A 20,015-nucleotide genomic window follows, 5' to 3' on the forward strand; every position below is an offset into this window, starting at 1 on the left:
ATGCAGGAAGATGCTGAAGGTAGACTCTGCTTTATAGATCAGCTTTCCCTCGCCCAAACTACTTCAGGTTTGGTTGCTGTGTGTGGCTGGATGGGGACACTGCCAGGAGCCAAGGTGGAGCTCTGCTGACTGACACATTTCCTGCACACCTGGGGTCACCTTTAGCAGCCTGTTCTACCTGCACAGTTTGTATTTTAATCACTTTCCCTGTGTGATTGTAGCTTCAAGAACCACTTCTGCTCTAAAGCTGTTGTAGAAATTTGTAACCAAGCCCAGAAAGAAAAAAACTTTACAGAGGCACAGTTACCATTGGAGCCCACATCCTGTAGCCCTGGAACCTAACTGGTGAAGAGGCTTATTTTCTTGAATTCTCTCTGAAACTTTGCTGTTTCTTAACCACATGTAGATGAGTTTCTGATTAGAACACTTTTAAAATCCCCTGCTCCTGTGTTCTATTCAGAGTCATACAGAGAATACAGAAAATTGTGAGACTTGGTACTGTTTCCATATGAAACACAGTTTCATGTTAAATTAAAGCATCTAAACCCAGGAAAGAAGTCGGTAAATTCAGTTTTCACAGGCATCTCTGTGCCCTTTCATACCAGTGTAACCATAAATTTCGATAACTGTGTGCTTAAATCCTTTGGGCCAGTAGACAAACAATTCCCCAGCACTATAATTGTCTGTTTATCAAAGACCTGCATCTAAACAGTGCTCCTAGATCCTGTGCAGAGCAGTGCTGATCAATAGCTGGTGTCCCCGTGCTTGCTGAGTTTTCTGTGAGGTTGGTTTGTTTGGTTTTTGTTTTCAGCACTGGCCATTTCCACCATCTTTCCATTCTCACAAGAGTTTATTTAATGGTGACAAATGGAGCTTCTGGATAGAATTATAGTTCTGTTTGTCTAGCCTAGTGTATTTGTCCCAGTATCCAAACCTTAATAACCATGTCTGGTTTTCAGTTTAACTGTAGTGTGTGGCTGTATTGAAAAATAGTGTTTTCATCCTTTAATTTTCCAGCTATATACAATTTCAAAGGCACAAAGATACAACACCTGTCTCTACAGATTGGTGATGTGGTCCATATCCTGGAGTCCTTTGAAGGTAAGTCACATTTCTCATTTCTTTGTGAATAACATACTCCTTTCACCTCACAGCAATTCCCTGTATTGCATTGGTAGCTGTCTAATCCTCTTGTTTTTAGTGGTGGTGGTGGTGGTCTATTTTGAGGAAGAACGTGATCTTTTCTGAAGAGCCAAAATTAGACATATTACTGTACATGTGGTTTTTTGGGAAGCCTTTACCAAATGAGGAAGTCATCAAGGTGAATGTAGAGTTCGTGAAGTTTGTGCCAGCTTGTGATGTACCTCATGGAATTTATGTTAAATTTGATTTAAGATTTAAAGGAGTAAACTTTTTGCTTCTAAACTAAATATTGGTTGCTAGGAGATACTCAGCACCCTCATCCTGTTGTACAACGAGGAAACTCAGTTAAAGAAATCTGAGAGTCAGCATGACGGAAACAGTTCTGAAAGCCATCCAACTTATTGAACATGCTAAGCAGCAGAACTCCAAGTCAAGTCATGCACAATGGACAGTCAATACCTTCCCAATCCCACTGATTCTCTGCAAGTCTCTGCAAGACAGAGCTACTGAGGTTTCCATTAGTATATAGCATGGAGAGTGGAGTTATTACTAACTCAGCAGCTGGGTATCTGCAAACGTCACTCTGAGAGTGATTTCTTTTCAGTTTGCAGTGATGCTCTTGACCAGGCCAAGAGTTTTTTAAAAAAATTACAAATTGCTTAAAGCTTTGAAAAACATAGTGTGAAATTATCTTCCTCAACCTACTTCTGCTGATAGAACATGTGTCTGTGGTATCTTATTAACTGTACTTATGTTAAAGAGAGAGGCCAATTGCTGCCTTACACAGTGGCAGAGACAGCTCAGTGTTGAGACACTTGGTTTGTTGTGGTCACAAGGTGCAAACACTCTGAAGCAGTTTGAACCCAGCCTTTTCCACCACACAGAGCTCTAGGCTGTTTTGTCCGGAAACAACAAAGGATTTGAGGGAGGAGCACCTGAAAAACCACATTTACAATGTACTGGAGCACAAAACCATAATTATTTCTCTTCTGTTTGTAAGATTAAGTCAATATCTTTTAAGCATCAGTGAAAACATTGATGTCACTCAGCAGCCAACAGTCACAGTGATTCCTGTGCTCTCCTAAAAAACGTAAGGGCTGCACAATTCTTTAAGCCTCCATTCTAAACATTTTGGCTAAGAACAAAACACACAGACAAAGCAGAAACCTCCTCATCCCTGTATTGTCTATTAGTTGCAGAAATAGCATTTCAGGCTTCTGATTCCTGTGGTACATTTGTTGTCAGCCCAGCCTAGTGAGTTGAGTGCTGATCTTATTTTTTGTCTAAAAGTCTTTTCTGAATCTCCTGCCCTTGACATGCTCTGTCATGCCTTGCTTTATGAAATATGTTTGTCAGTGAAGAAGTGGAATCCTTCTCATTGTGCAAGTGAAGTTCATATTTCATCAGATATCTTCAAAATATGCTGCCAGCTGCAGCTGGCTTGTAACCAGTGGTGACAGGATTCTTCCTGTGTTCCTCTTATGTCCTGTTTTAGTTCGTTTTGCATGGACAAAAATTATGCACAGAGCATACATGTGCTGTCACAGCAAATGGGGTGAAACCAATTTTACACACTTGGTTGTAAATTGAGACTATGTGCAAATAATTCAGTTTTAGCAGTAAGATGGAATTTTATTGTTGAGAAAACACTGGGGGGAAAAAAGAATCCCAGTGCAGAAAAACCTAAAAGAAATCTGTCCTGAGTCTGTCTTTAAGGTCAGCAATCATCCTGTGACTTGTAGCATCACCTTTCTGACACTACTGTTTGGGCTTTGGGATTTATTTTTATTATTTTATGCTTTGCTTGCATGGCTGCAATACCTGTGATAGAAATGGTGAGAGAGAAAGGGTGATAACAAAGAGATCATCTTTGTTCATGAACTTACAGTTAGAAAATGTATGCTTTTAGTCATAAATTCTTTCTATGGGATGAAAAAAAAATAGTAGTATCCAACAGTTAAACATTGCTTCTCTGCAGGTGATTTTTCACGATGGGGTGTGCACACAGTGGATGTGGCCCCAGATCTAATTTAGTAAGGTTGAACTCTGCTTTTTATGCTTTTTGTAGTTTATTGAGACTTAACTGTGGAATAGGTGGAGCAAAGCCTGAATTAATTTTTAGCTTTCCATTACTGCAGTTCTGTACTCCTGTATTTTGGAAGGGCTTTCTAGTTACAAATGGAGCAGAAGCCAAATAATAACCCTGAGTTTTCTTGAGATTCCAACTTGAATTTACATCAAGAAGCTGCTTATTATGGTTGAGTCCAAAAGCTGTAATTCCTCATAGCAGAAAAATGACTTAGTCTTACCACATTGAAGGAAATTGAGTGTGTAACAACCATGTGCTCTATTGGATTAATACTGGGCCTGGAACACAGGAAGAGCTTCATGGGCTGTCCAGGACCAGGGCTGATCGTGGCTGAGGTAGATATTTAAGGATGTGCACATAATTACTTTGCAATACAACTTATTCTACCTTTTTAATGTGAGCATGGGGTGTCAAAATATGTGTACAATTATCTGTACTTACTGTGCAAGGTTTGAAAGCAGCCAATACAATCATATTTGATAATATGCAAGTCATGCTTAATATAATCCCTGCTATTCACTTTAATCTATGTATGTTTGAAGTAACTGTTAATTTTTATTAAATACTATGCTAGGTATTTTTTTATGTGAAATAAACCCCATGACTTTATTGTGTGCTTTATAATGCATATTTTTTTTGTCATGCTAAATTATTTTTCTCCCTTTTAGATTGGTACAGGGGTTACCTAGTGAGATACAAAGGAGCAGAGGTAAGATCACACTGTTCATTCCTATGAGACTGTTTTTAAGGAGTCATCTCATGAATTGGGTTTTTGACTATCTCTGCCTAGATAGTCCTGATCTCTCTGTGCTGATCTCTCAAGTCAGCTATTGCCACTCTTTCCTTTCAAGATGAGAAAAATGATCAGCATTCATCCTGGCCAATGTTGGTAAATAGAAGTGAGGGCTGAGAAAAGCAGATCGATGAAGAAGAAATGACTGTGACTTCAGGTTAATGGTGTCAAAGAGACCATTTGAATTGAATTTTGATATAATTTGCTGCTAGATGTGTTTGTTTCTGTACTTTTCCAAGGATTCTTTAGGTTACAAACAATGTAAATGACTTGTAGGAGGCTTAAGTTCTTAAATATTTATAATGTACAAAAATAATATTAATTTTTTTAAAAGTTGGTATTCTTAAGCCCAAAAATGGAAAGCCACAGAGGAACAGTTTTTACCCTAGGTATGATGACTCCTGAGTTAAGTAGCAAGAAAATTACTTCTTAATTTCAAATGCACTTTTCCGGAAGAAAAGCATTTTTGTTTGTAACTTGCTCTTAGTATAAGATTTTTTTTTTAGGGAGCATCAATGCAAATGCATTAAAACACTATGCTTGTGTTTCAATTACTCCTTTGACATTTCTTTTAACTAAAAGTTTTATTACCATTTATTCTATGTAACATTTCTATTTTAATCAACTAAAATCTAGCCTAAAACTAAAAAGGGAAAACATTTACCAGAACTAACCACTTCCTTTTAACTAATTCTTAATTCCTAATATTGCTAAAAGGCTTCAAGATCAACATGCATAACATGCTTTAAGAAGTATTATTAATTTTGTGTACTAAGATATCACTAAATTTACCATTACTGTGACCTTCTTTTTTTACTTTGCTACTTCAGACTTCTTTAGCTTTAATCTTAATGAAGAAAATGTGGAAGTGATAAGACATGATTGTGTTCTGATTAAGATCCAGTGCTTAAAAGAAAATGGTTATAAAAGCCTCAATCTAATTCGGAGAAAGACTTTGTAAAATAGCACATTTGTTATTGAATTAGTGTGGTACTTGAGGTACCTTGAGTGAGTTATTGAATAGAGAAGAATCCAGGAAGAACCTAGTTAATTACCAAGGTGAGATTTGCCAGTTATGGGGAGGATTGTCATGGACAGAGTGATTGTCAAACATCCTTTAATCATAAAGGATTAAACTTTGACTTAAGACGTTTCAGCTTTTGTAGAGCAAGAACAGGTCACATTAGAGCTTTTTCTCTGGTGACAAACCATTTGTTTTCTACACAGGTCAGTTAAAATAGATGTTGAGAATTTAATGGAATCTGGTGCTTCCTTGGCTACATCTTGCTGGGCATCTCTGCACAGCCCTGGGGAGCAGAAAATGAGACTGCAATCTCAGCTGCAGTGGGGCCACACAAATCTGGGAAGGCTGAGAGTTTATGGCTTTACTGTCTCCCTTCCTCATGCATTGCAAATATTTTTATCAGTATTCAATGATCCTACATCAGTGTTTCTTCTTTGCTTTGATAATCAAGCTGATCTCTAAATTAGATTGTGTTTTTGTCCATGAAAGGGGAATGTATGAGATGATGCACAGGCAAAATGTTTCTTTACTGAATTTAATCTGTATTTTATTATATTGTATTTAATTGAACTGTTTTCTGGGGTGGAAAATGGTGTTTCTTATGAAGAAAGATGCCTATGCATTCTATATTTGCAGCGATATAACAAAATTTCTATTATTTGTCTGTCAAGTAGAAATGCATCCATCTGGACAGAAACTAAATAATCAGCAGTTAATTTGGGTATTACAGTTTGTAATTACAGTTTATGTTCATACTCATGGTTGTTACCCCAGTGTTCTTGGAGAATAAGTGTGGATTTCTGATTTTTCGTCTCCTTCAACAGGGAATATTTCCTAAATCCTTCATCCACATTAAGGAAGCTACTGCTGAAAAGAAAAGGTATTGAATTTATCTGTTTTATTACATTATTGAACTTGTCTGCTAAAGAATGAGTTTTAAGGCATTTATGTTCCTCACCCACAGTAACTATAGTACACACCCATGAAATGCAGACACTCTTTGTGAAAAGTTTCCTTCTCTTTCCTAGACATACAGAAAATGTCATACCTGCTGAGATTCCCTTAGTCCAAGAAGTTACCACTACTCTCTGGGAATGGGGAAGCATTTGGAAACAGCTCTATGTGGTAGGATGTCATTTGTTGCTTGTTAGTCAGTCCTGTTTATGCCCACTGGGGCCTTGTTCAAATTAATGTCTTTTCCTACATTCAGGGCAGGGTCTGGGTGGATTTAAGAAATTGCTTTCTCACCACTAAGATTTTCTTCAGTGACTTTAAATGTCTAGTGGCTTTAAATCTTATTCAGCCATCAGCCTTGGACTGGATGATCTTAAAGGACTCTTGCAACCTGAATGATTCTGTGGTTCTGTAAAGGGAAAGCTGACTTCCTGCTGAGGAGTGGTGTAACTTCATGCCTTTGTTTCAACCTTGAGTATCCTGTGCATGATAAATTTTTCATAATTTTGATTTGTAGCATTGAAAGTTTTCCAGATAGGAGTATGAAAGATAACTGGGATGCATTTGAAAAGATTCATGATGCTCTTGGAATGCTAGAACAGAAGTTCTTCAAGGGTTACTGGAAGAAAGTAGCTATACAATTGGAGATTTCAGTAATTGTACTGAGTGTTCCAGGATCCCAGCCAATGGATTTTGCTTTTTCTCTGTTGGGGAAAAGCGATCTTGAATGTGCTGTAGTTTTCTGAAACACATCACTTGTTAGTCTTCTTGATTAAGTCAACAATGAAAACCCTTCTTTATTTTCAGTGAACGACACTAGAATTGCTTTAGTGACCTCTGTGTATTCTCTCATTTTTCTCTAAAATGTGTTAATACCACAATCAAGTGTTGTTGTTCCCATCAGTATCTCATACAAAAGTTAATTATTTTTGTAATGTTTTCTCTTGATGAGAATTTGTTAAGGAATTTTAAAACAACACAATTAAATAAAACAAAAACAACATAATTCCCTATCCTAATACAAACTGCTTAAATTTCATGTCATTTCATTATGATCACATAGGATATTCTGTCCTTAAAAATTTGTGGGATGAGACATCATTATTTTGCCTACTTCTTTTTCCTGCTATCATTTAGCATTAAATATGACATGTAGCCTTTAGTTGTCAAGACCATAGTTTCACTTCAACTCAGCCTGAAACTACTGAGGGTTTTTTTATCTCCTAGACAAATAAGAAAGGCCGGTTCCAGCAGGTGCAATCCATGATGTATGACTTGATCGAGTGGCGGTCACAGCTTCTGTCAGGGACTTTGCCAAAAGATGAGCTCAAAGAACTCAAACAGAAAGTCACATCCAAAATTGACTATGGTAACAAGTAAGTGGCCTACACTGCTTCTGGAAAACGTGATTTATTCTAAAGCACATCATCAAAGCGATGATGATAAAGTTTTCATGTTTAAAGGTTTGGAATTCAAAAGTGTGGTTCATATTCTTCCTTCTCAGACTTCCCCCTGTTATTCCTGGGCTGGTGGTGGATACTGTGATGAGCCTTTTCATAGCAAATGGTTTTTCAAATATTATTTCTTAATTACAAATACATGTGCTTGTCTATCAGGAAGATTTGAGATCAGAGAATTGGCCTCTATGTACATGTGTCACCAGCATGCTTGGGGCCCAAAATCTGTCCATCTGTCACAAACATGGCCTGTGTCCAGGAGTGTAAGTGACCCTCAGAAGTGGTGCTGGCAAACTGTACGAAGTCTGCAAACAAATGCATCCACCCCCACACCCAATTCTGTAGGGAATTTCCAGGCAGAACTCTGGTTCTGATAATAGAAGTGAAACTACCAGGGGCAGAATAGTGATTTGACAAAATGTCTTGTCTGCTCCCTGCCAATAAAAAGTCACTGCAACACAACATATTTTTTGGCAAAATTTGGGATTATGTGAGTTCAGTGGTGTTCTACCATCTGATAAGGGGAGAGAGAGAGAGAGCTCAGTAAAAAAACCTTCACAATATTATTTTTACAGGCATTAGAATCTGCTTATAAACCGTGTTTTGCTATTATAAGTGACTGTGGTTGCTGTGGCCTGGAGGCCTCTATGAAGCTGAAAGTCTACAAATACTGGTGGCTACACATACAAAATGATCACAGGGTGTTATGAAACCCTTAACTTGTTCACTGTGATTTGGATGCAAATTTGTAATGAATTGTATTCATACAGAGCACACTGTGGAATACATGTATCCTACTGAACTGTGTGGAGCTCAATGCTCACTCAAAACCAGAATTTACTCTGAAGTGCTCCAATCAAAGAAGCCCAGCTGTGATTAAGACAAGATTAATATTCATTTGCTTTCAGGCTTTTGTTTTCTCACTCTTATATTCTTTCTGTATTATGAGACAGTAAAGTGCTTCCTTTGGAAGAGTAGGGGTGAAGAGGATGTTTAAAACTATTTGGATCACAAGCTGGATGGTGTTTTTAAGCTCCTGAAAGTGTGGGGTTGAGTTGTGTGGTGTGAAAGAAACTTGCCAGACTGTGGAGAAGAAATAAAGGGGAAATTACAATGAAGGCTGAGAGGGTCACTGTGGGAGAGGGAAAAAAGAGTGACAGGGAAAAAAGGCATGATTTGTATGAGAACAGGGCAGAAGAGAGCAGAGCTAAGTATTGGGACTGAAAGGGTGAGAGAGCAACATAAAAGCAGAAGGTAACAGGAGGACTCTACACATCTTGATTACAAATGTTGAGTGTTAAAAGCTAAAAGTGATGAAGACTGCTAAAAGTCATTGAATAGGGTGAAACTATTTTATGTGAGAGGCATTTCAATGCTTTGGTGACATTACTGCAAATTCCTAAATATTGTACAGCAGCTTAAAGAAGAATCATGGTATGTAGTTAGATTTTTCTTCGGTTTTGCATATATAACTTTAAATCTTTAAGTGCCTCCTTGTTTGTTACATTTCTAAGCTTTCTTCATGTAGAAGGAAATAACCCTACCATTATGCCTTTCACATTTTCACAGAGTACTTGAGCTAGACCTGATAGTTAGAGATGAAGATGGAAATATCTTGGATCCAGATAAAACCAGTGTTATCAGCCTGTTTCATGCACATGAAGAAGCGACTAATAAAATCACTGAGCGAATTAAGGAGGAAATGGTAGGAATGACTGGCTAAACTTTGTTTCCTTTGCTAAAATCCAAACAAAAACTGGTCTAAGGGTTGAAGGATGGAATCAAAATTTGGTGGAAACAATTTTCTCTGACTTAAGAGCAGATCTACAGACTTCTGTTATAAATAAGGCTAAGCCTCAAATTGAATTGCATTTGTGCACTGGGCTGTGGGCTGGGCTGAAAGCTTGTGTCTAAAGCTGGTTCTAAATCCATTCTGAATTCATATATGGAAATATGTCTCTTCACTTCATCCATGGACTACTCAGTAGGGTGAATTGCATAGTGAATAGTTACACACTTGGAGGTCAGGCTGCAAACCAGGACTGACCACAGCATGCTTTCACAAGGTCTTGTGACTGCACTGGTTGTTTTCTAAGTGTTGCTGCTTGCTAGTTAGTCTGATGAAGTTGAAGAGTTTAAGCTCACTGAAGAGGAACTAGGGTGAACTCAGCATAATCTTGTGGACACCAGAAGTTCATGTGCCAAAGCAAAGCTGACAAGTGCATAAATTAAATCTTTTTAAATGTAAAGCAGGTGACTACACTTCCTCGACCTTTTGCAATATGAAATCTCTGCAGGGATTTGTAAGCCTCTTTGGTTCTTTACTCCATTTATGAGAAAGTAAACTGTAAAAAAGCAAGTAAAACACTTAACAGAAAATAGTTGGTTTGTCATGACACTTCAATAAAGCCCATGGCAAATCACTGGAAAACATCTTGTAATTAACTGACAATATAAGGAAAATTAAACTTGGGAGTCTGTGATAGACAGTGGTGACTTATTTTAAAAATAGAGAAAACAATGGGTTTAGAAGTGTTAAGAAGCTGCTTCTTGGTGGTTAAGATGGAAGGTGGGTAGAATTCAGGAACCTATTTTTGAGTCAGTGAACCTGCTCACCTCTGTCCTGATCTCAGAATGTTATTTGCCTCCTCTTCAAAGAGACTTCATTTTGCTATTGCTTCTAGCACGCTGAAACCCCACTGTGATGTGGATCACAGGCCTTCTGCTCCAGCTTACTGTGCTCAAAAATATATTCTTTCAGGCTTGTAGGCTTGTCTCTGTGCTGACATCTTGATACTTGCCCTTTTCTTTAAGACTGGGGAGAATATTTCCCCCTTTACATCATTGTCTGCTGGCTGAAGGACTGGCCTAAGGCATGGCAGTCATAGAAGAGCTCAAGGTGAAAAAGAATTATGAGAATTATTGAATCCAACTCCCTGCTCTCTTTTTCAACTATTACATATCCTAGCAAGTGAAACTGCTTGTAGTATAGCATCATTTCAATTCATGGACTGTTATTAACTGATTTTCCTCCTCCTGAGTAGTCAAAGGATCAACCAGATTATGCATCGTACTCCCGAATGTCTTCATCTCCCACCCACAGCCTGTATGTCTTTGTGAGAAATTTTGTTTGCCGAATTGGAGAGGATGCAGAGCTCTTTATGTCACTCTATGATCCACAGAAGTCAACAATTATAAGGTAAAACTTCTTCCTTTGACTGCAGAAGAGTAGCAAATAAAACAGGCCAAAATGAATTAAAATAATTGCCAATGTGCTATAACAATATAATAATGCAAAGAATATATAAATAAAAGGAAGGAAACCAAAAGCAACGTGAAGCAGGGACAGCTCTTGTTGCTGGTTGCTACTAAAGGATTCTAATTTTCCTAATATTTTCATAGGTAATTCCTGGATTGAACATTTCAGAAGTTTGGAAAAGCCTGAGCCCATTTCAGATTTAAGAGATTGTTCTAGATGGGCAATATTGTGGTGTTTGGAATAAAGTGCCGAGGGGAGGAGGGGAGTGGAAAAAAATTAAATTTATAAATTTCTAGGTAGATTAAGATTCTGTTGAGTATTCCCATAAAACAGACTATGATGATGGTAAGCTTGCCTCAAAAAAGGTGCCCATTTGTGTTATGTTCAAGTTACTCTTTTAAAACTTACTGTTGATACTTGTATAGTGTTTTTCTTGTCATTTTAGTCTGGTCTTAGATTTAAACCATCACCACAGACTGCTTGTTATGCAACTTTTGTACTGTGTAAAGGGAGAATTTTAAATCACTTGGCAGTGAGATATTTATCTTCCCAACAGTGAGAACTACTTGGTGAGATGGGGGAGTCGAGGCTTTCCAAAGGAAATTGATATGCTCAACAACCTTAAAGTGGTGTTCACAGTAAGTGTTTCCCAGTTTACTGCCCTTTGTATTTGCAAGTGAGATTGTCTCTTCTCTGTGGTCACTGCCAGACCTTGTAAAGAGTGAGCAAGATGAAGAGGGAAGCAGAGGTAATCTCAGAAACAGGGCAAGATGGCAAGTTATGAAGCTCTTCAAGGCAGTGACAATGTTTCAGTGGCCTTTCTTGAAATCAGTTTCCTGCCTCATGAATTTCTTGATGACTTGATTTATGTGTTTTTATCTGCTGTATCTCTTGATTGTTATTCTCTCTATTTACCTTACCTTTTTTTTTTGAACTTTAAACTGTCGGTCTTTTTCATCCCTTTGTTGTGCTCAGGTTTTTTTGTTTGTCGAGCTTTTGGGGGGGTTGTTTGATTTGGGTTTTGTTGTTTAATTTTTTTTCCCATCAATTGTTAAGGTTCAGTTTATTACTGGAGGTCCTATTTTAATTTCACAACTTGATTTTTCCCCAAGTAACACTGTGATTCTTTTTCACTTGTATCTTAGGATCTTGGAAATAAAGACCTTAGCAGAGACAAAATTTATTTAGTTTGCCAAATAGTTCGAGTGGGAAGGATGGACCTGAGAGACAGTAACTCAAAGAAATACACACAAGGGCTCCGGCGGCCTTTTGGAGTGGCAGGTACCTGGTGCTATGGCTGAATCAAGACAGCAGTGGTTTTTGCCAGCCCTGGACTATTAAAATCTCTACCAAGACATGTCAGAATACACAACAGCTCTATCAGTTGTTTTCTGTACTTTTTCAAGTCCGTAAAGACTGCACCTACATTGGCATTTTAGTTCAAGTCAGAAATGCACTTTTGAATTTAATTTCCTAATTATTTATATAGTGCCAAGGTGTGTGAGTGAAAGCACACCACCAGTTTGATAATAGATTCCCTTGCAGATGAAATAAAGTCAGAAATTATGTCCCAAAATCACCACCAAAGCTCTGATACCTGTATTCACAAGTTTATACTAAAACTGGTCTAAATTCTCCCTCTCTTCACAGCAGAATGTTGGTAGTGTGGACTTTGCACTAAATGCTCTGCCCCACAAACCCACCCCCCACTGGGCTGCACTGCTGCTGCTGAAAAATCTACACTTACCTTGAGGCACAAGAACATTCATAGATAAGATAAGCTATACTGAAGCACTTTTACATGTTCTGATGATTTTTCTTTTGTTCTTCTAGTCATGGATATTACAGATATCATAAAAGGAAAATCTGAAAGTGATGAAGAAAAGCAGCACTTCATTCCCTTTCATCCGTAAGAGCATCATAGATATCTTTTTTTATATGAAAGAAAATATTTATTTATCCATCTCTTTGGCTGTAATTATCTGTGAAATGGTTAAAGAATAAGAGAGTTTTCCTTAAACAATTTTGTGTTGTGATAGTGCTAATTATTTAAGTATGACTTTAAAAGACATTTAAGACTTGCAGGGGTACCACAGCACATTAGATTAATGGATAATTCCATGAATGTATTCCTTCAGACAGCTGGTACTGATGCCTTTTCCTGGTCTTAAAATCAAGAGTCAAACACGGTTAGAAGGGGAAAAGGGATTTTACCTTGGGATTTATTTTAAGGATCCTCAGGTGCACACGTCCAGGTCGAATGCACCGAAACTCACACTGCAATGCACACCCCCAAAATATCTGGTATAACATTACAGGTGTTACTAATTAGCAGATCTATCAAAAATTCCCCAAAGAGAGGCTCAAGTGAGCCCCCCTCCCCAAGGAGCCTTCCCCTGGATGGTTCTATCTCGGTTTACAGAATGTGTTCTGGAGAGGACCTTGGGCTCTGGGGCACACTGATCCCTGGCTACGAAGCTTCTAAAATGTTGAGTCTTTCAGCTTGACAAACAAGTCCAAGAATGTAGGCAAAAAGCACTAAGAATACAGAAGATGTAAAAAAGTATAAAAGAAAAGGCAGAAAATCATCATGGCATCAGAACCAGGTCTGATTTCCTAAACCCAAGCCAAATAGTTACAAGTACTCAACAGTAGGCTTTAAAAGCAAGGATAACTACTATTTTATGAGCTTGGTTCTGTTTTGAACTTGAGAAAAATGTGAGTAAAAACTATGTTCCCTTTAAAAAGTAATCGAATTATCATATACTATCTTCAAAACAAATGCCAGAACAGCTGCCTGAAAATGTGATGCTCACAGATCAAATGCAGATACCAGTGGAAATACTGGAAATAACTCTGTGTGTCCTACATAGCACTGCTGCTATGTGCTATGGAGGGTAAATAAATTCTGAAAGACCCAGCTATGACACACTGGTTTATTTTTTCACTTGTTTCCGATTTGACCCAACATGTTTGCTATGTGAGAATTTGCTTCTAAATTCAATAGTAGCCGACAAAAATTTCAAGTTCATTTATCTGGCTATTTGTCAGGGAAAGTGGACTGAGCTGGAGTGGCATGTTGGTGAGTGCATTCATATTGTCACTGTCACAAAACACCTTTCTTGGTGGTTGGCTGAATCTTTTTCACTTCAATGTATGCACAACTGAACGTGAGTGGGCTGCAACTTGAGTGAGAGATAATAAAAATACCGAAAGTAAAACAAGAAGGCAATACTGCAAAGACTGAGGCTGTTTGTCACTTATGTTCTAAATGGTGTCTGATATATTTAGCACTTAATTCCTGAGCAGACATTGCTGTTTCTCTTGCAGGGTAGTGGCAGAGAATGACTTTTTACACAGTCTCCTAAGCAAAATCACTGCATCAAAAGGAGACAGTGGTGGACAAGGTAAAGTATGTTTTTATTATTTTCTTTTAAGTAGCACAGTATTTTTGTGAAACTTTGTTTTATGTTGGAACTCTAGGACCACCATGGAGGTGGGTCAACTTCGAAGCTGGAATTGAGGAACCATGAATTTGTTACAGAATCTTAGGGGCTATTTAAATTAGTAGTGGCAGTTTTACATTATAGAGCTTTTACTTTCTTCTACAGGAAGTGGGAAAAGTGAATTTGTATTCCTGTTTTGGTGGGTAGCAGAGGCAATCATCTGAAGACAGATTTCCCCCCCCCCACCAAAAATATAATCTTTTTTTCCTTTTCTTTTGCACACGATAGGTCTGTGGGTAACTGTGAAAATGCTGGTTGGAGATGTGATTCAAACTAGAAAGGATTACCCACACCTTGTAGACAGAACCACTGTTGTTGCTAGAAAGCTGGGATTCCCTGAAATAATCATGCCAGGTAGGAGGTGCTTTGTTCTGTAATAGGAATGGATTTCTTCTCATTCTTTATGTTAATAAGCATCAGCTGCTGCCTTACTTATTTCTGTAATGGGTAACTCAGAGGCCACTTAGAATTCATTCAGGGTAATTTTTGTTCCAATATTAGAGGCTTATATAAAATTGTGAAATCCTTGGAAAGTTTTTGCTCATACTTAAACAGGAAAAATAAAATCCAGACAGTGAGGGATAAACCTATCTCCTTGTACATAACTTTCTTATCCTGTAAGTAGATTAGGGTGGATGTCACTTGAATTTTAAATTAACCTTGTTTTCATCGTAATATGCTGTCCTTAATAATAATTAAAAAATGAATTTGCAATATCTTGATTTCAGTTGTATTTATGACAAGATATTTTCCAACAGAAATCACTCACAGCCTGTTGTGCTCGTTTTTAGAAAACAAATAACCAAAACCTCCCTCGCCCCAATTCAAATAAAATCTCGATCCTTTTAAAAGTCATATGAATTAATTCAGAAGAGAAAATTAAAATATGAAGCTCCCTCTAGAAAGAGAGCTGTGTATTTGGGGAAAGTTCCTGATGGGATCATCCAGCACCTCACCAGCAGGTGTCGGGGCAGGACGGGAATTGCTTCGAGCCACTCTGAGCCCCCATTTCCTTCTCCTCACATCGTAGTTTTGCCTTAGCAAAGGAAAAGAACAGGGAATTTAAGTTCAGATGGAAAATAATATTTTTTTATCTGTTTCACCGCAAAAAGTGAGGTACTTGTGTGCAGTACAGTTAATCCTCTCACAGCTTTTCACATGCAGTTAAAAGCTCTCACAGCTTTTAAACTGGTTTTTAACTTCCAATTTCTCTTTTAGGAGATATAAGAAATGACATATATATTACATTGCTGTATGGAGATTTTGATAAATACAATAAAACAACTCAGAGAAATGTGGAAGTGATAATGTGTGTCTGTGATGAAGAAGGAACAATGTTGCCTGTAAGTTTTCTTTTTTTCTGCATGAGGGGCATTGACACATGAGCTGAATTTTGGTGCAAGGGTTAACTTACACATTTTATAAAATACCACTATCCAAAAACTCACAGTTCTCTTACTTGTGTCATCCTGTGACATCTTGTGACAAATAATTTTTATGATTTTTAAAGTGATCTATCTATTAAAGCCCTATAAAAGTCTTGCATAAAAATGTAATGAGGAATAACATTGAATGACCTATTTTAGCTGTGCCAAGGAACAAATGCTGATCCTCACAATTACTGCATTCTTACTCTAGGGTTTTTCTTGAGGAAATTCCCAGAGGAATGCAATTTGCACACTGAAATGTTGGAAGTACCATTTCTGCTACATAACAAACCTTTGATTTGTGCCAGAAATGTGTCATTGTGCCTTGAAAAAAGTACATGGCAAATAATGAAATTAGTGACAACAATTACACATGCAACATAAATATTTACAGTATCTTTTTGCTTGTCTATTCCCATTTTGAGGATCTTTTGTCTTTTCCTTAGGGTTTTATCACCAGTTTGGTATTCAGGGAGATTTTTGATCTGTCATTTTCTGAGCTTTATAGTGTTGAGATCGTAAGGGCGAAATCATAAAGACACTTCTTGAGATAAAAAAAAGATGGAGTGAATCACTGTGGTTCATGACTTGTTTATGAACTGTGACTAACTGCTTGACCTAAAATGTAACTTTAAAGCTTGAGTAAAGAAAATTCTAATCCCACAAGACATTTAAGGTCTGCACAACAAACTGTAGCCCTGATTAAAAAACATTACCTATGCCAGCACCTGACCATGACTTTCATGCACAGAAGTTAACTCTATTCTGTATTCTGTCTAATCACAGTTAAGATACTTAAAATACATATAAACAAAAGTATTCCGTAGGGAAATAAACCATTATTACTATGCATTAAATCTTGCATTCCAATATTATGTATGCTCAGTTCTGCAGATACATAATTTCTGCAAATACAAGGAGAAAGTGAATTTCTCATGTTGTCTTTGAGCTGAAATATCACACCTGGTCTCTGTGGGTAATATGGCTTAGACATATTTAAGCAACAATTTTGAGGAGTTAATTGAAATGTTGTTGAATGCAAGTAATAACAAAAGTCACTGGTTTTTCCTTTCAGCCTTTAAAAAAAACCCAAAACAACAGATGTTCAAACCCATGAATTTATATTAATGTTTCCCATAACAGGTATATGTTCCCTACACAGGAAACTGGTTGGTTCTGTTTAGGTATCAAACCAGTTCCAGTTGCAGAACTAGCTCTTGATTTACTGTTACAAGGAACAGGACTTTTGTTCCAAGTGAATGTCCCAGAGGTGGCAAACAAGTAGGTGCATAAACCTTGAAAAATCTCTTCTCAGGCAGATGAGACATTGCTTTCTGCAGTTAAATCGCTCTGACCAGACTGTACAAATCATCTTCAGGTATCAGCATCACACCCTTCTGGTCACAGGGCACCCTGGTGCTTGAAGGAGACTTTTAAGATTCACTGGATTTTCAGCAGCATTATTGCAACTTTGCAGCAGTTACTATAGCCTAGATTGGATTAATTGAATCTGTGCCTTCAGTAGAGGATTTAATGTTTGCTTCCTTCAGGGACTTTAGTTTCATGTCTGAGAGGTATCAGAGATCTTGGTGCCTCCTTGTCCAGAAGTAGCTTTTACTCTGCGTGTACAGCTCAGCTGCAGTCAGCCAGACCAGGTGGATGCAGGCCAAGTCTTCACAGACTCACTAAGAAAACTGGATTCCTAGAAAACAACAAGTTTTGAAGTTGATCAAATCTTTCACTTGGCTCTGTCCTGGTTCTGATAATCTTTAAAGAACTGGAAATTCTCACTGTTTATCGTTGGTGCCTCTACAATGTCCAATTTGGAAGTTGCCAGGTGTGCTGCCTAGCACTTCTGAGACTCTGCTGGAAGAAAGTATTTAAAAGTAAATAGAGAAATAAAAAGAATAATGAAGCTAGTTTTTAAATTTTTTTTTCTTTTATGTTTCTTCTACTAATTGAGATGACATGTTGGTTACTTAAATTCATCAGATGGAGAAATCAAGTCTATTGTATGTTCCTCACACATCTCTTAGAGCCCGTTGTGTGACCCCTGTAAAACGCAGTTACACTGGCCCTACCCATAGATTATGGTAAATGTTTATTTTCATTGAGTTCAGAGGCTTGGAAAATGCAGTATCTTCACTCTAGTGCTTCCCCTCTCTTGGTGCTGTCATTATTATTTAATTCTGAACGATGCCATATACAAATTCAAACCCGCTGTGAGGGCGGGAAGCGGAGCCCATGAGGGGAAGCCATTGTCCCACAGCCGGAGTGGAATTCCCAGGTCGGGACTCTGAGGGGAGGCTCTCTGGCGATTTCTTTGGTTTTGCTCAAGTTAATTTACTCAAAATTGCTCAAAACTTTACCCAAATGAATGAGGCACTAAGCACTGTTTCTTCCCTCCTTTTGTAAGAATGCCATCTGCCTGGGAGCGGGGGACAAACCCGTGAGCGAGTACAGATCAGTTGTTTACTATCAGGTCAAACAGCCACGTTGGATCGAGACATTGAAGGTATGGTGTGGGTACTTCCCACTTGCTTTTTTCACTTCTAAATGCCTCACACAGAAAGGTTGCACAGCATCAGCTTCTTCCAAAAAACATCTTGTCCCTGACTGCAGCTGAAGGATGGAGTCTTAGTCATACATCAGTTATCAGAGATCTCTGAGGCTTGAAATTTGGCCTAGAAAATGATGTGTAGATTTTGTTCAGCAAAGCAAATGAGATCATCTTAGACAACCTTATGTCCTAACAGGGCTCATCAAAAGTGAAATAGTGCATTTGTTCTATTGTGCTGAAATAATGGAGATGAGGAGCTTCAATTAAAAAAACAAACAAACAGGACCAAACCAAAACCCAAATGAAAACACCCACACCTTCTTTTGATTTCAAAAAGAAAAAACTGTCTTGCATCACCTTAGAGACACACTAATAATTACCTAATCAAGCTTTAATGTCTATGATTGGAAAATGCCCAGAAGCTGCCAGGAACAGTTCTTATATCAGTATCAAACTTGCATGGTTTTTTAAAGACAAAATAGCCTCATATGACAAGCTTTCAATTATTACTTTAGGGTGTGTTATCTGTGATGCTGCAGGACAGGGAGGGAATGGAAGTGTGATTTCAAACAGAAGCTTATTTGTTGTTTTGAAAACATTGCCCCATTCTCTTTATTGCTTATTGTACTAGTTCATTTTTAAATTATTCTGTAGTTCAGACTTGTGTACAGGATCCCTAACAGTTGCTCCTGTTGAAAAACATAGTTAATATTAAGGCATTGTGAAGTAAGATTTGTAAAGGGAAGTTGTGAATGGACACAAAGGTGTGCAAGCCCTTAAATTTTTAGAACTATAAACTTGATAATATGAACGTTTGTTCTTTCCCTTACATAGTTGGCCTTTTCTGTTGCAAGTTTGACCTGAAGTATGCTGCTTTCAGAATAATGCACTTGCAAGTTCCTGTGATTTTCCTCAAGGCTTTGCACAAAATTTAATCACAAAAATAAAGACAATTTATTTTGCTGGAATTTTCATACCCTTTTCACCTGACATTTAATAAATTGGTTGTCAATTTCTGTATCCGAAATGTGGAAGTTGCAGAGTGCAGAGGTGATGTTTAATTCTCTGTGGTTAACAGGGTGAGCAGTAGGACTGCACTGTGCTTATTTTCTAGCCTACAAGCACCTGTGTGTATTAACTCACTGGGGTTTGTGCTTCATTTCTTTGCTGGTGCAAGACTTTTCAGCAAAATCTAACAGATCATTGCTTATCGGCCACCACTTCTGCTACTGTGATCAGGCTCAACAGCTTTAAATGGCCTGTGAAAGGCACTATGGAAACAGCAGATGTGGGGCTTATTTATTCTAAAATAGGAGCTCGTTACATGTGAAACCACCCCCCCTAACTCTCCTCACTGTGTTCTGATTTTACAAAAGGTAGCAGTCCCCATTGAAGACATGCAGAGGATTCATCTGCGCTTCACATTCAGGCACAGGTCGACTCAGGAGTGTAAGTAGGGAATTTTTGCTTTAATGAATTTTAATTTGTTGATGGGTAGTCAACTCAAAATCTTTTGCTTTGCAGCTAAAGACAAGGGAGAAAAGAATTTTGCAATGGCTTACATAAGACTAATGAAGGAAGATGGAACAACTCTCCAAGATGGCACCCATGATTTGTTAGTCCTAAAGGTATGGGCTCAGTCTCCCTTCCTCCCTTCCTCCCTTCCTCCCTTCCTCCCTTCCTCCCTTCCTCCCTTCCTCCCTTCCTCCCTTCCTCCCTTCCTCCCTTCCTCCCTTCCTCCCTTCCTCCCTTCCTCCCACAAGACATCTTTTCTCACACTGTTGCCTTTGACTGCATTATATA

General features: G+C 38.0%; 1 protein-coding gene across 1 annotated transcript in view; it reads left to right on the forward strand.

The window, feature by feature from the left end:
• DOCK2 (dedicator of cytokinesis 2) overlaps positions 1-20,015 on the forward strand; it is a 151,681-nt gene continuing 131,666 nt past the window's right edge. Inside the window, exons 1-17 of the mRNA XM_069029298.1 lie at positions 1-19; positions 1,018-1,101; positions 3,901-3,941; positions 5,874-5,929; positions 6,078-6,174; positions 7,231-7,379; positions 9,030-9,165; positions 10,505-10,659; positions 11,276-11,357; positions 11,865-12,000; positions 12,553-12,628; positions 14,050-14,126; positions 14,454-14,579; positions 15,444-15,568; positions 18,069-18,167; positions 19,589-19,661; positions 19,737-19,840. Coding sequence (XP_068885399.1) covers positions 1-19; positions 1,018-1,101; positions 3,901-3,941; positions 5,874-5,929; positions 6,078-6,174; positions 7,231-7,379; positions 9,030-9,165; positions 10,505-10,659; positions 11,276-11,357; positions 11,865-12,000; positions 12,553-12,628; positions 14,050-14,126; positions 14,454-14,579; positions 15,444-15,568; positions 18,069-18,167; positions 19,589-19,661; positions 19,737-19,840 — 1,635 coding nt within the window. The remainder of the gene's footprint in view (positions 20-1,017; positions 1,102-3,900; positions 3,942-5,873; positions 5,930-6,077; positions 6,175-7,230; positions 7,380-9,029; positions 9,166-10,504; positions 10,660-11,275; positions 11,358-11,864; positions 12,001-12,552; positions 12,629-14,049; positions 14,127-14,453; positions 14,580-15,443; positions 15,569-18,068; positions 18,168-19,588; positions 19,662-19,736; positions 19,841-20,015) is intronic.

Source organism: Aphelocoma coerulescens, chromosome 13 (assembly GCF_041296385.1).
Source record: "Aphelocoma coerulescens isolate FSJ_1873_10779 chromosome 13, UR_Acoe_1.0, whole genome shotgun sequence".
NCBI lineage: Eukaryota > Metazoa > Chordata > Aves > Passeriformes > Corvidae > Aphelocoma > Aphelocoma coerulescens.